At 43.0% G+C, this 12,598-nt stretch overlaps 1 protein-coding gene across 2 annotated transcripts in view; it reads left to right on the plus strand.

Moving 5' to 3' along the window:
- Nucleotides 1–1,672: 1,672 nt before the first annotated feature.
- ERCC6L (ERCC excision repair 6 like, spindle assembly checkpoint helicase) overlaps nt 1,673–12,598 on the plus strand; it is a 29,571-nt gene continuing 18,645 nt past the window's right edge. Inside the window, 1 exon segment of one of the 2 annotated variants that reach the window (NM_001102530.2) lies at nt 1,673–1,791. In NM_001102530.2, coding sequence (NP_001096000.1) covers nt 1,724–1,791 — 68 coding nt within the window. In that variant the 5' untranslated portion in view covers nt 1,673–1,723. 2 annotated transcript variants of the gene reach the window in all.

A 12,598-nucleotide genomic window follows, 5' to 3' on the forward strand; every position in this document is an offset into this window, starting at 1 on the left:
TGGAAGGACTGATGCTGAAGCTGAAGCTACAATACTTTGGCCACCTGATGTGGTAAGCCAACTCATTGGGAAAGACCCTGATGCTGGGAAAGATAGACAGCAGGAGGAAAAGGGTGCGACAGAGGATGAGATAGTTGGATGGCATCACTGGCTAAGTGAACATGAGTTTGAGTAAACTCCAGGGGACGGTGAAGGACAGGGAAGGCTGGGGTGCTGCAGGCCATGGGGTCACAAAGGGTTGGACACGACTTAGTGATTTAACAGCAACAATACACCACATCACTACTTCTTTTCTTTTTAAATTTATTTATTTGGCTGCATGAGGTCTTAATTGCAGCTTGTGGGATCTTATTCCCTGACCAGGGTTTGAAACTGAATCTCCTGCATTGGAAGCACAGAGTCTTAGCCACTGGACCACCAGAGAAGTCTCACTGCTTATTTCTTAAATGAGACTTTTGGCTAGAAAAAGTCTAGCCACCTCTTCGCCGTAAATTTAAATTAGGAGTGAAGGAAGTTACATGGCTCAAAATAGCCTGGAGTTAAAACTCCCCTCCAGGTCCTCCCCACCATTCTATGCAAAACAAAGGACTCTCTCACCTGAAGAAAAAAATGGACATTAAGGTTGATTACTCCCAGCTCCTCGCCTGTCCAGCCTCTGGTCAATCTCCAAAATTCCTTGCCCCAGCCATTTAAGAGATAACTACTCCGAACAACCTTGGAGAACAGGCCCCCTTAAGACAGTAACTTTCCACATATACATGCCCATATATACTTACTCTTTTCCTGGATAAGTGCAGCAGCTGGCTAATCTGACTCCTGCCCCTTCTCTCCTCATTAAAGGTGATTGTTCCTGTAATAAGTGCCAGTCTCCTTCTTTTTCTGAACCTCGCCTTCTCTAACCCCCTTACCCTACAACGAGGTCTATGCCTCCTGCTGCTGCTGCTAAGTCGCTTCTGTCGTGTCCGACTCTGTGCGACCCCATAGACGGCAGCCCACCAAGCTGCCCCGTCCCTGGGATTCTCCAGGCAAGAACACTGGAGTGGGTTGCCATTTCCTTCTCCAGTGCATGGAAGTGAAAAGTGAAAGTGAAGTCGCTCAGTCGTGTCCAACTCTTAGCGACCCCATGGACTGCAGCCTACAAGGCTCCTCCGTCCATGGGATTTTCCAGGCAAGAGTACTGGAGTCGGGTGCCATTGCCTTCTCCGCTATACCTCCTAGGGTGTTTGAATTTAAAGCACGCTCAGCGTCGGACATCGCCCAACAGGGAAAGGAGGATATTTGGGGACGCTGTGGAGGAGCTTTCTAGGGGCCATTAAAAAGATTAAGATCCTTTGAGACAGTCTACCCCACTCACAAGGATATCACACACACACACACACACACACACACACACACACACACACACACACACACACACACACACACGAATCTGCCGCAGCATGATTTGCATTGGATTGAAATGCAAAACAAAAAGACGCAATCCAGCCCGCGCCACTGCGCTGGCGACCGCCTCTAACCCACCTCCCCGGCCCGAGCCTGCGTATACGCAGGCGCGCGACCTTCGTGGGCGGGGCTCAGGCGGTGGCGCCAGAGCATGATATAGCGGATTGGCCGCCGGGACGTCGACGGTTGATCCGGCCCCGCCTCCATTCGCCTGGCGCATGTGCAGGGCGGAAACGAGGGAAATTCAATCCCCGGCCGAGAGGAAACTCTCTGAGGCGTCATGGAGGTGTCCCGAGGATTTGCGGAAGCTGGGGCCTTAAGCCCGGAGCAGGCTGCCAGTTACCTGAGGTATGTCTGGGACGATGGGCGGGTCTGGTTCACCGGCCCTGGCCGGGAGTGGGGATGAAGGTCCCTTGGACTCCCCCAGGGGCCCAAAGTGCTGACAAGGGCGCGCGCGAGACGCGCGCCATTGTCCTCCGAAGAGGGAGTGGGAATATCTGCAGATTTCTAAATCCTGGGGAGCCCCCGATGCCGGGTCAAATAACTCTCCCGTATGTACTCGATTGAAGAGCCAGAACTTCAATCGATCCAGGCTTTCTCGGGTCTTCAGCTTTCAAAATTACTATTTTGAAATCCATTTTATTTCAATACATAAAAAGTGATACATTATGGTATTGTTCTTACTAAATTTAAATATTTTACTTTTATAATTTAATGTATCGTTTTCAGTCAGGGTTGAGCACTCACCTTTCTGTTTGGAAATAGTTAAAAAATTTTTTTGAAATGTAACATATTAAAGATATAAAATTCACATTATATGTAGTAAAATATTTTCCCTTTTTATTTTTTCAACGATTTTTGTGCATGTTGTGCGTTAATATACAAACATACACATTAATTTTAACATCCCCCCCCACAAAAAAAAGCTTTTCTTGGGTCTTTCCAGTCTACCAAGCTCCAGGCCTAGGGGATACAGAGGAGTAAAACACTGGTCCTGCCCCCAAATTGCTTATACTCTAGTGGTGGAAAGAGATAGGTAAACCACAGTTGGTATATTGCTTGATAAATGTGTGGGGAATGGCCAACTACAAGGGTCAGTGGGCTGAGGGAAGGGCTCACAGGAGACTTTCGTGTTAAGAAAGGAATGTTCCTTCACCAGATGGCTAAGGATGGGGAAATGAACATTTAAATGTTTTAAAAAATTGTTATAAAATAGAACATAAAATTTAACATCTTAGCCGTTATTTTTTTTAATTTATTTTTTATTAAAGTATAGTTGATTTACAATATGTTAATTTCTGCTTTACAGGAAAGTGATTGATTTATACATGTTTATTTTTAGGATTTAAAAACTTTTTAATTCAAGTATTGTTGATTTACAACGTCATGTTGATTTACAACATCATGTTACTATAGTTTCAGGTATACTTTTTCATATTTTTTTCCATTATGGTTTATCATAGGATATTGAATATGGTTCCCTGTGCTATATACCTTGTTTATCCATTCTATATATAATAGCTTGCATCTGCTAATTGCAAACTCCAAAACCCATGGTGTAGGAGCACAGAAGGGGTGGGGCTCAGGGCACAGGCAGCCACTGAAGTGGCTTGTTTCCATGGAGAGAGGGGTGCAAGAAGGTTACTTCGAGGCCAGGTAGAGACTGCAAGGTCGATGAAGGACTGTGTGTTCTGGGTGAGTGGCCGTGTGTCACTTTGCTCATCCACTGTGCAGCAGCAGCTGGCAACTTCAGGAGAGCCCCGTCCTCCTTCAGTGTGCCTCAGGCATCCTTTACTGAGAAAGCTTAGCATCATGCTGGCTGTAGAGGAGAGATGGTTAAAGGAGTTCTGTCATAGAGCAGGTATTGAGGGGTAAATTTGGAACTGAGACGCGATAAATGATGACTGACAGAGTTATCTGACCTCTATTTATCTATGACCCACCCTCTCTCCCATGTCACTCACTGTCTGTCACTCTCTCTCTTTGTGACCCACTTGCTTGTCCTCTATGTTCTCTTGCTGTCACCCATCTGTTCTTTCTCTATGTCACCCACTTTCTTCTGCTATTTAATTTCTATTTCATTTCTACTATTTCTTCTGTTTCATTCTACTCCCATTGCTTTTGTCAAGGTCACCAATGACTTTCATATAGCTAAATCTAATGGTCAGTTCATAATCCTCCTCTTCCTTTGCCTACCAGTAGTACTTGACAGAGTAGAGCAGTTCTCCACAAAATGCTAGATCCATTTGGCCACCGGGGCCCCTCAATCTCCTGACTTGAGGTCGCAAAGAGTGTCTGACTCTTTTCGACCTCATGGATTGGGGTCCGCGAGGCTCCTCTGTCCATGGGATTTTCCAGGCAAGAATACTGGAGTGGGTTCCCATTCCCTTCTCCAGGGGATCTTCCCGACCCAGCCACTAGGGAAACTATATATATACACACACACACACACATAATATATAGTGCATGTTTGAAAGTTGCTAAGAGAGTAAATCTTTAAAATTCTTAAAAGTTCTCATCACAAAAAAGTCTATAATTATGTGTGGTGACAGATGGTAACTAGACCTATTGTGGTGATCATTTCACAGTACATATAAATATCAAGTCATTAGGTTGTACACCTGAAACTAATACAATGCCGTTTGTTGATTATATCTCAATAAAAATTAAAAAAAAAAAAAAACTATTCTAGAGCCAAAACAAAAAGATTTAAGGTTCAGTGTTTTTGTCAAGAATTCTTCATAGGTAAGGTCATGTACTTCATATTGCAACATATCAGGAAGTATACACTGTCTGATTTTTCTACTTTTAGTAATTTTATGGTTGATCAGTGAGTTCAGGTAGTCATAGGCAGATCACTCCTTTGCAAGGCTTCATTTCCCCCCTTGTGATGAATAAATAATATGTCAGGGATACTTTAGCATCCTATGAATACCCACTTCCCCATCAGCCTTTCATCCATTGATAATCATTACCATCAATAATATCATTATTATCAATACCTAAATCAGTTATTTCATTAGGTATTACAAGTGGTGGTTTTCTAATTTCACCATTCTTTCTGTATTAATTAGCTGGAATTCTTCTTTCTGTTAATGTTGGAATGCCATTTTTTAAAATTGTACTCCTTTCTTTGGTGATCCTATTCAGGTTCTTGGTTTTAAATTTCATCTTAAAAAAACACTTATTTTTGGGTGCAGTGGGTCTTCATTGCCACATACAGGCTTCCTCTAGTTGTGGCAGATGGGGGCTACTCTTCATTGCCTTGTATGGACTTCTCGTTGTGGTGGCTTCTCTTGTTCTCTTCTCTTGAGGGAGCACGGACTCTGCAGCATGGGCATTTCAGTAGTTGTGGCATGTGGGCTCAGTAGTTGTGGCTCATGGGCTTAGTTTCTCTGTGGCGTGTGGGATCTTCCCAGACTGGGGATTGAACTTGTGTCCCCTGTATTGAAAGGCGGACTCCCAACCACTGGACCACCAGGGAAGTCCCTAAATCCTGTCTTTATGTTGTGAATTTTCACATTTTTGTCTTTAGTCCTGACCTATTCTGAACGCTAGACTCCTGTATCCAGATACTTAGTCTGTATCTCTACTTGATAATAGACATATCAAACTTAACTTGTCCAAAAGCAGAGGACAGATCTTGAAAAATAACAAAATTGGAGGACTCACTGTACCTGATTTCAAAACTAACTACAAAGCTATGGTAGTCAGGATACATATATAAGTATAAACATAGAGATAAATGGAATAGAACTGAAGAGTCTAGACTCTTCTTTCCTGTAACAACATAAAGCACCCATTTTTTGTTGTCGTTTAGTCACTAAGTTGTGTCTGACTCTTGTGACCCCATGGACTGTAACCTGCCAGGCTCCTCTGTCCATAGTATTTCCCAGGCAAGAATAGCTAAAGTACCCATACTTCAGGTATTTACTAGGTGTAGGGGATTATAGTTGCTATAGTGTTTTGTTTCGGGTTTGTTTTTTTTTTTTTTGATCTGTTCAGCAGGCTTTCATATCCACCCTCTTCTGGTGATCTTATCCTTTGGCCACTAGGGTGGGCAAGATAATAGTTTTTAACATTCTTGTTCTGAAATATAAGACATATATAAGAAAATGTAAATATTCAATGTAATGAATTATCATTGTAACTACTACCTAGGTCATGGTTTGTTTTTAGATTTATATTCTTGTCTTAATGGAAAGTCTTATCTGTTTGTACACTGAGGTGGCCTGAAGGTTAACTGAAGGCACACTTGAGGGTTTGTTCAGATTTTGGGTTAATTGCTTGCTTGAAGCCCCAGAGTTTTGCACTCCAGTGTCGTAGTTAACCAGATAACCTTGGGCTGAAAGATCGAGGGCTGGAGGTACCAAAGTTCTTTTCTACCATAAAAGAACTTAATATTGTTCCTGGAGAATTTTTCATTTTTAGTTAGACTTTATCCCAAAGGGCCAGTCAGGATGTTAACCACCAAATGCTCCCCCGAATAATGAAACTTTTTCCTGCTGAAGAGTATTAGTTGGTATAATCTATCTGAATGCCAAAGCACATCCTCTATGTCAAAACTTTTTTTGGTTTTGGCATAATTATTAATTAGCTGCTTTTTCTGGAGTAATTAGGAGCAGATTCAGCTGCTTTCTGATGGCATGTTGTTAACATGTAAGAGATGTTATCTTCCTGTTTTTTTCTGTTAGAAGGTATTTGTCCAGTTCAACCAAAATTTTCAGGTCTTAAGTTACAAAGAAGGTGGCAGATCCCTGTCTGCCTTTGAAACAGGCCTTGCTCTTCTTACCTCCTTATATTCTCTTTCTGACAGGGTTCAGAGGACCTGAAAGAGCACTAAGAACCTTGGATCTCTTTTGGTCCATTTGGTTTGGTCCAGATAGTTCTTGTCTAGATTCCCAAGCCAGTGACACAGATAATAAATACTACAGAAAGCCTTACACTGTTTTAGGTAATAGGGGGAAACAGAGTACATATATGGACAATGTGAAAAGCTTGTGTAGGGTCTTATCCTCAGAGCCCTAGGCTTACCATTTGGGGGTAGGGGTGGGGGAAAGCATTTGGAGAAGGGATACAGCCAAAGTTGATGGTACTTTTTCTTTCTAAGATAAACCAGGAGTCATGAACTGGCAGTCCATGAGCCACATTCACAGATAAATTTTATTTGTCCGACCCAGCATTTTAAACATGTATGCATTAGTTACTATTTAAAAATCAGAATTCACATAAAAATTAGAATTTCCAACTGTCTTTCAACTATCAGAAGATCTTGGCAACTCTGGACTCTTTTTTTTTTTTTTTTTTAACTTTTTTCCTATTTTTTTAAAATAAATTTTTAATTTTTAAATCTTAGTTTACTACATTCTTTTTAAACTAGTTTCTCATTGGTTTGTTTTATTTTTACAAACCCTTGGAGGGCTGAGTTTCAATAGATTGCAGGGAGGTAGCTGCTCTGCTGTGTATGAAACCCAGACCTGGAGGCAGGTCCTCTATGAAAGGTTTAACACCAGTTTCCACAGGGGTGAAATGATGGGGAAGTGATGCGCGAGGGGATGGCCACCTTTCCAGCTGCACCCCGTGTCCCAGGATGATGGGCTTTCCATATTGGACCCCGGTCCCAACATGCGGCAGGGCTGCCCCGCCAAGCCCTGAGAACCCTGGGCTCTTATTCCTGTGTTGGAATTACCATCCAGAGATGAATTACAGCTTGCCTCCTTTACATGGGGCATATTCCTCAGTGTTGCTTTCAATATAGCAGCTTCACACCTCTGTTACTTGCTTTGTCCCTATAGGTCTTTGCTCTATGATCTCTATACGTTGGGTGTATTCGGCAAGGACCAAACCTGATGAGTTAAAATAGAATTCTGTAAGGTTTGAGGCCCACTGCTCTTCATCCCAGAGAAGGCAATGGCAACCCACTTGAGTATTATCTGGAAAATCCCATAGACAGAGGAGCCTGGTGGGCTGCAGTCCATGGGGTCGCAAAGCGTCGGACACGACTGAGCGACTTCACTTTCACTTTTCACTTTCCTGCATTGGAGAAGGAAATGGCAACCCACTCCAGTGTTCTTGCCTGGAGATTCCCAGGGACAGAGGAGCCTGGTGGGCTGCCGTCTATGGGGTCGCACAGAGTCAGACACAACTGAAGCAATTTAGCAGCAGCAGCAGCAGCAGCACTTCATCCCTGAGCCCCTTTCTTACATGCTTTAATAGCCCTCTGTACTTTTCCTTCACAGCCATTACAACAGTTTGTAGCTACTTATGTGATTCTTTGATAAATGTCAGTCTCCTGTACCATGAGCTGCACGAAGGCAGAGACCTGTTTTGTTCTTACCTGTATCTCCAGTGTTTAGCACAATGTTTGACATGTGATAAGAATCTGCCTGCAATGCAGAAGACCTGGGTTCAGTCTCTTGGTTGGGAAGATCCCCTGGAGGAGGACATGGCAACCCACTCCAGTATTCTTGCCTGGAGAACCCCATGGAGCCTGGTGGACTACAGTCCATGGGGTTGCAAAGAGTCAGACATGACTGAGCAACTAAGCACAGCACAGCAAATGCTTAATACAAATTTGATGAAGTGAATGTTGCGTAGCTTACTTTGGTTGGTCAAATATCCTCCAATGACAGTGGTTACAATTTCACCAGTGGAGAACCCGTATACATTGGGTGATTATCACGGGAATATTCTGAGAGAGCTTACTGAGGATTGGTGCCTCCGTGCTACCTGTGCTAGTTCAGTTGGCGCTCAGTCGTGTCTGACCCCTTGCAACCCCATGGACTACAGCACACCAGGCTTCCCTGCCCATCACCAACTCCCGGAACCTACTCACACTCATGTCTGTTGCATCAGTGATGCCATCCAATCATCGCATCCTCTTTCGTCCCCTTCTCCTCCCACCTTCAATCTTTTCCAATGAGGGTCTTTTCCAGTCAGTCAGTTCTTCACATCAAGGTGGCTAAAGTATTGGAGTTTTAGCTTCAGCATCAGTCCTTCCAATGAATATTCAGGACTGATTTCCTTTAGGATGGACTGGTTGGATCTCCTTGCAGTCCAAGGGACTCTCAAGAGTCTTCTCCAACATCATGGTTCAAAAGCATCAATTCTTTGATGCTCAGCTTTCTTTATAGTCCAACTCTCACATCCATACATGTCTACTAGAAAAATCTGTGCTAATTCAGAAGCAATTATGTCTCAGGATCTAAGCTTCTGCTGGACCTTATAGCTAAGCTCAGGTTCCTCCATTAAGATCTCTAGTAGCCTGAGGTTTCAGCTACCTGAACAAGGCTGTTTTTAAATAAGGCTGCTTATAAAAGCATTTTAATTGTGTTAATGTTGAAGTGACTTTCTCTGAATTCTGCTTTATATCCTGTCTTGAAGGCAGTGGTTTTCAAACCTCCAGGTCTTAGATGGTCAGTCAGATTATAGTCTGCTAGTGAAGTTTTTGGAGAGTTGCAAACTCCTGGAAAGACAAAAGACTGCCCACTGTATCTGAAAGTTGTTTAACTTTCTGAGTATCCTGATCTCACCATTGCATACCTTTGGTGAACATATACCAAACGCCTCCTGTGGACCAGCTCAATCTGCTGGTTGCTTAGAATGCAGTGGTGAAAGACATACATGTCCTTAAAATCGTGTGTGTGTGTGTGTGTGTGTGTGTGTGTGAGAGAGAGAGAGAGAGAGAGAGAGAGAGTCGCTCAGTTGTGTCTGACTCTTTGCGACCCCATGGACTGTAGCCTGCCAGGCTCCTCTGTCCATGGAATTCTCCAGGCAAGGATACTGGAGCGGTAGCCTATCCCTTCTTCAGAGGACCTTCCCAACCCAGGGATTGAACCCAGGTCTCGGGCATTGCAGGTGGATTCTTTACTGTCTGAGCCACCAGTTTCCTATGATGACATGGAAAATTTCATATGATAAATAAAAAAACACAAGATATGTCTCCAATCCAGATTGTGTGTATGTGTGTGTGAAGGGGGAAGTTGTCAGAGAAGCCTTCTTAAGAAAAAAATACTGACTTTTAAAGATTAGTGGGAATTAAGCAGTGAGGAAGAAGCTGATGTACATGGCATACTAGACAGTTTTATGTGTAAAGATTTAGAAGCAAGAGGAAGCATGGCCCCTTCAGGGCAGGGTAGGAGTTTAGGATTGCTGGAATATGGTGAAAATTGGAGGAGTGAAAGCAGATCTTTGGAACTTTTCCCTGCCTGGGAAAAATATAACATGGAGGCAAGGTAGAAAGATAGAGCAGTGGCTTTGGATTTTTCAGGCTTCAGTTAAAATTCAGGCTGCCACTTGCTTTGCTAGCTGGGTAACTTCAGACAATTCATTTGACCACGACATGCTGAGTCTCACATTCTTTATGTTATAAAATCGGGATATCTGAGCCTGGGTCAGTTGTTCTGTTCCTTCTCTTAGCCAGATTATCGTATCTCTTCCGGATTGCTCTACTTCCCACCTTTCTACACCCATCCTCTTGAACAAATGGCAGTTCCTCAAAAAGTTAAACATAGAATTTTGATGTGACCCAGCAGTTCCACTCTTAGGGGTATACCCAATAGAATTGAAAACAGGGACCCAAACATATACTTGCATACCAGTGTTCATTGCAGCAGTATTTATAAGAGCTGAAAGGTGGAAACAGCCCAAGTGTCTACTGATAAATGGATAAAATAGGTTTCCATGCAGTGGAGTATTCAGACTTGAAAATGAGTAAAATTGTGATACATGTTACAGTATGGGTGAACCTTGAAAACATTATGCTAGCTGAAATAAGCCAGGAACAAAAGGACCAATATTGTGTGATTCCACTTGTATAAGATACCTAGAATAGGCAAATTCACAGAGACAGAAAGTAGAATAGAGGTTATTAGGGGCTGGGCAGGAGGGAATGGAGACAGAGTTTCTGCTTGGGATGATGCAAAAGTTTTAGAAATAGATAGTGGTGATAGTTTTACAACATGATGAATGTAATTAATGCTATTGAAGTACAATTGGAATGGTTAAAATAGCAAATTTCATCTTACTTAGATTTCACCACAAAAAAAATTCTCCAGAAATTCATTCTTTCTCTGACTTCCAGAGGCCAGAAGTCTGAAATCAAGGTGTCAGCAGGGTTAGTGTCTTTTTGGAGGCTGTGAGAGAGAATCTGTTCTGTGCTGCTTTTAGCTTGTGATGGTGCTGATGATCCTTGGAATACCTTGGCATGTAGATGCATCACTCCATTCTCTGCATCTGTCTTCACATGGCATTCTCCACTTTGTCTCTCTCTTTGTGTGCAGTATACCTCTTATAAGGATAATAGTCATGTTGGATTAGGACCCACCTTAATCCAGGATGACTGCATATTAACTTGATTACATCTGTCAATACCCTATTTTCCCAAATAAGGTCATTCATACATTCCAGGTCAACATGAAATTTGGGGGGATACTGTTCGATCCAATAGGAAGCCACTGCTGTGTATAAAATCTTCTGGAGGAAAGTACATAGAGTCAGAAGGGCAATGACAACACAAAGATCCTTGGGAATACCAACGTCTATATGAGGATAGGCAGAGAGGAAGGAATTCAAGACTCAGACTGAGAAGGAATGATTAGAGAGCCGGAAGAAATCCGGGAGAAAGTGTTGTATACCACTATACCCGAGGAGAAGGGAAAACTTAATGAAGGAGATGGTGGTCAGTGGTTTTAAATGCAGCACAAAGGTCAAGAAAGACCAAGAAATGGCCATTTGATTTGGCAGTATGGAGGTTCTTGGTGCCCTTGGTGAAAACAGCTGCATTAGGGTGCTTAGGTGAGAAGCCACATTGTCATGTATTATGTCTCCGTTTTGTGAGCCTTTGAACTGAGAGGCAGCAGTCTATGGGCAAAGTGGTCCCCTTCTTTTTTTTTGCCCCACTACCCAGATCCTATTATTAATATCTCACTATACTTGCTTTATCACATATCTGTTATACCAATTCATCTTATTTTTTGGATGCATTTCAAAGTAAGTTGTAGACATCAGGATATGTCCTCCTACTTCAGCATAATACCATTAATTATTTTTATTTTTAAAAATTTATGTATTATTTTTGGCTGCTCTGGGTCTTTGTTGCTGGGCTCAGTCTTTCTCGAGTTGCAGGGAGGGGCTACTCTCTGTTTGCAGTGTGTGGGCTTATTGTGGTGGCTTCTCCTGTTGTGAAGCATGGGCTCTAGGGCACGAGGGCTCAATAGTTGTGGTGCATGGACTTAGTTGCCCTGCAGCATGTGGAATCTTTCTGAACCGGGGATTGAACCCCTGTCCACTGACTTGGCATGTGGATTCTTAACCATTGGACCACCAGGGAAGTCCTATACCATTAAATAGATTTCAATATTTTAGGGTTTTCTTCTTTTTTTTTTTTTATTTTAGGGTTTTCTTCTTTTGAAGTAAAATTTACATACCAAGAAATGCTTCAGTTCAGTTCAGTCACTCAGTCGTGTCCGACTCTTGGCGACCCTATGAATCGCAGCACACCAGGCCTCCCTGTCCATCACCATCTCCCGGAGTTGACTCAAACTCACGACCATTGAGTCGGTGATGCCATCCGGCCATCTCATCCTCTGTCGTCCCCTTCTCCTCCTGCCCCCAATCCCTCCCAGCATCAGAGTCTTTTCCAATGAGTCAGCTCTTCGCATGAGGTGGCCAAAGTACTGGAGTTTCAGCTTTAGCATCTTTCCTTCCAAAGAAATCCCAGGGCTGATCTCCTTCAGAATGGACTGGTTGGATCTCCTTGCAGTCCAAGGAACTCTCAAGAGTCTTCTCCAACACCGCAGTTCAAAAGCATCAATTCTTTGGCACTCAGCTTTCTTCACAGTCCAACTCTCACATCCATACATGACCACTGGAAAAACCATAGCCTTGACTAGACGGACCTTTGTTGGCAAAGTAATGTCTCTGCTTTTGAATATGCTATCTAGGTTGGTCATAACTTTTCTTCTAAGGAGTAAGCGTATTTTAATTTCATGGCTGCAGTCACCATCTGCAGTGATTTTGGAGCCCCCCAAAATAGTCTGACACTGTTTCCACTGTTTCCCCATCTATTTCCCATGAAGTGATGGGACCAGATGCCACGATCTTCGTTTTCTGAATGTTGAGCTTTAAGCCAACTTTTTCACTCTCCTCTTTCACT

The sequence above is a fragment of the Bos taurus genome, chromosome X, assembly GCF_002263795.3.
Source record: "Bos taurus isolate L1 Dominette 01449 registration number 42190680 breed Hereford chromosome X, ARS-UCD2.0, whole genome shotgun sequence".
Classification (NCBI taxonomy): Eukaryota; Metazoa; Chordata; class Mammalia; order Artiodactyla; family Bovidae; genus Bos; species Bos taurus.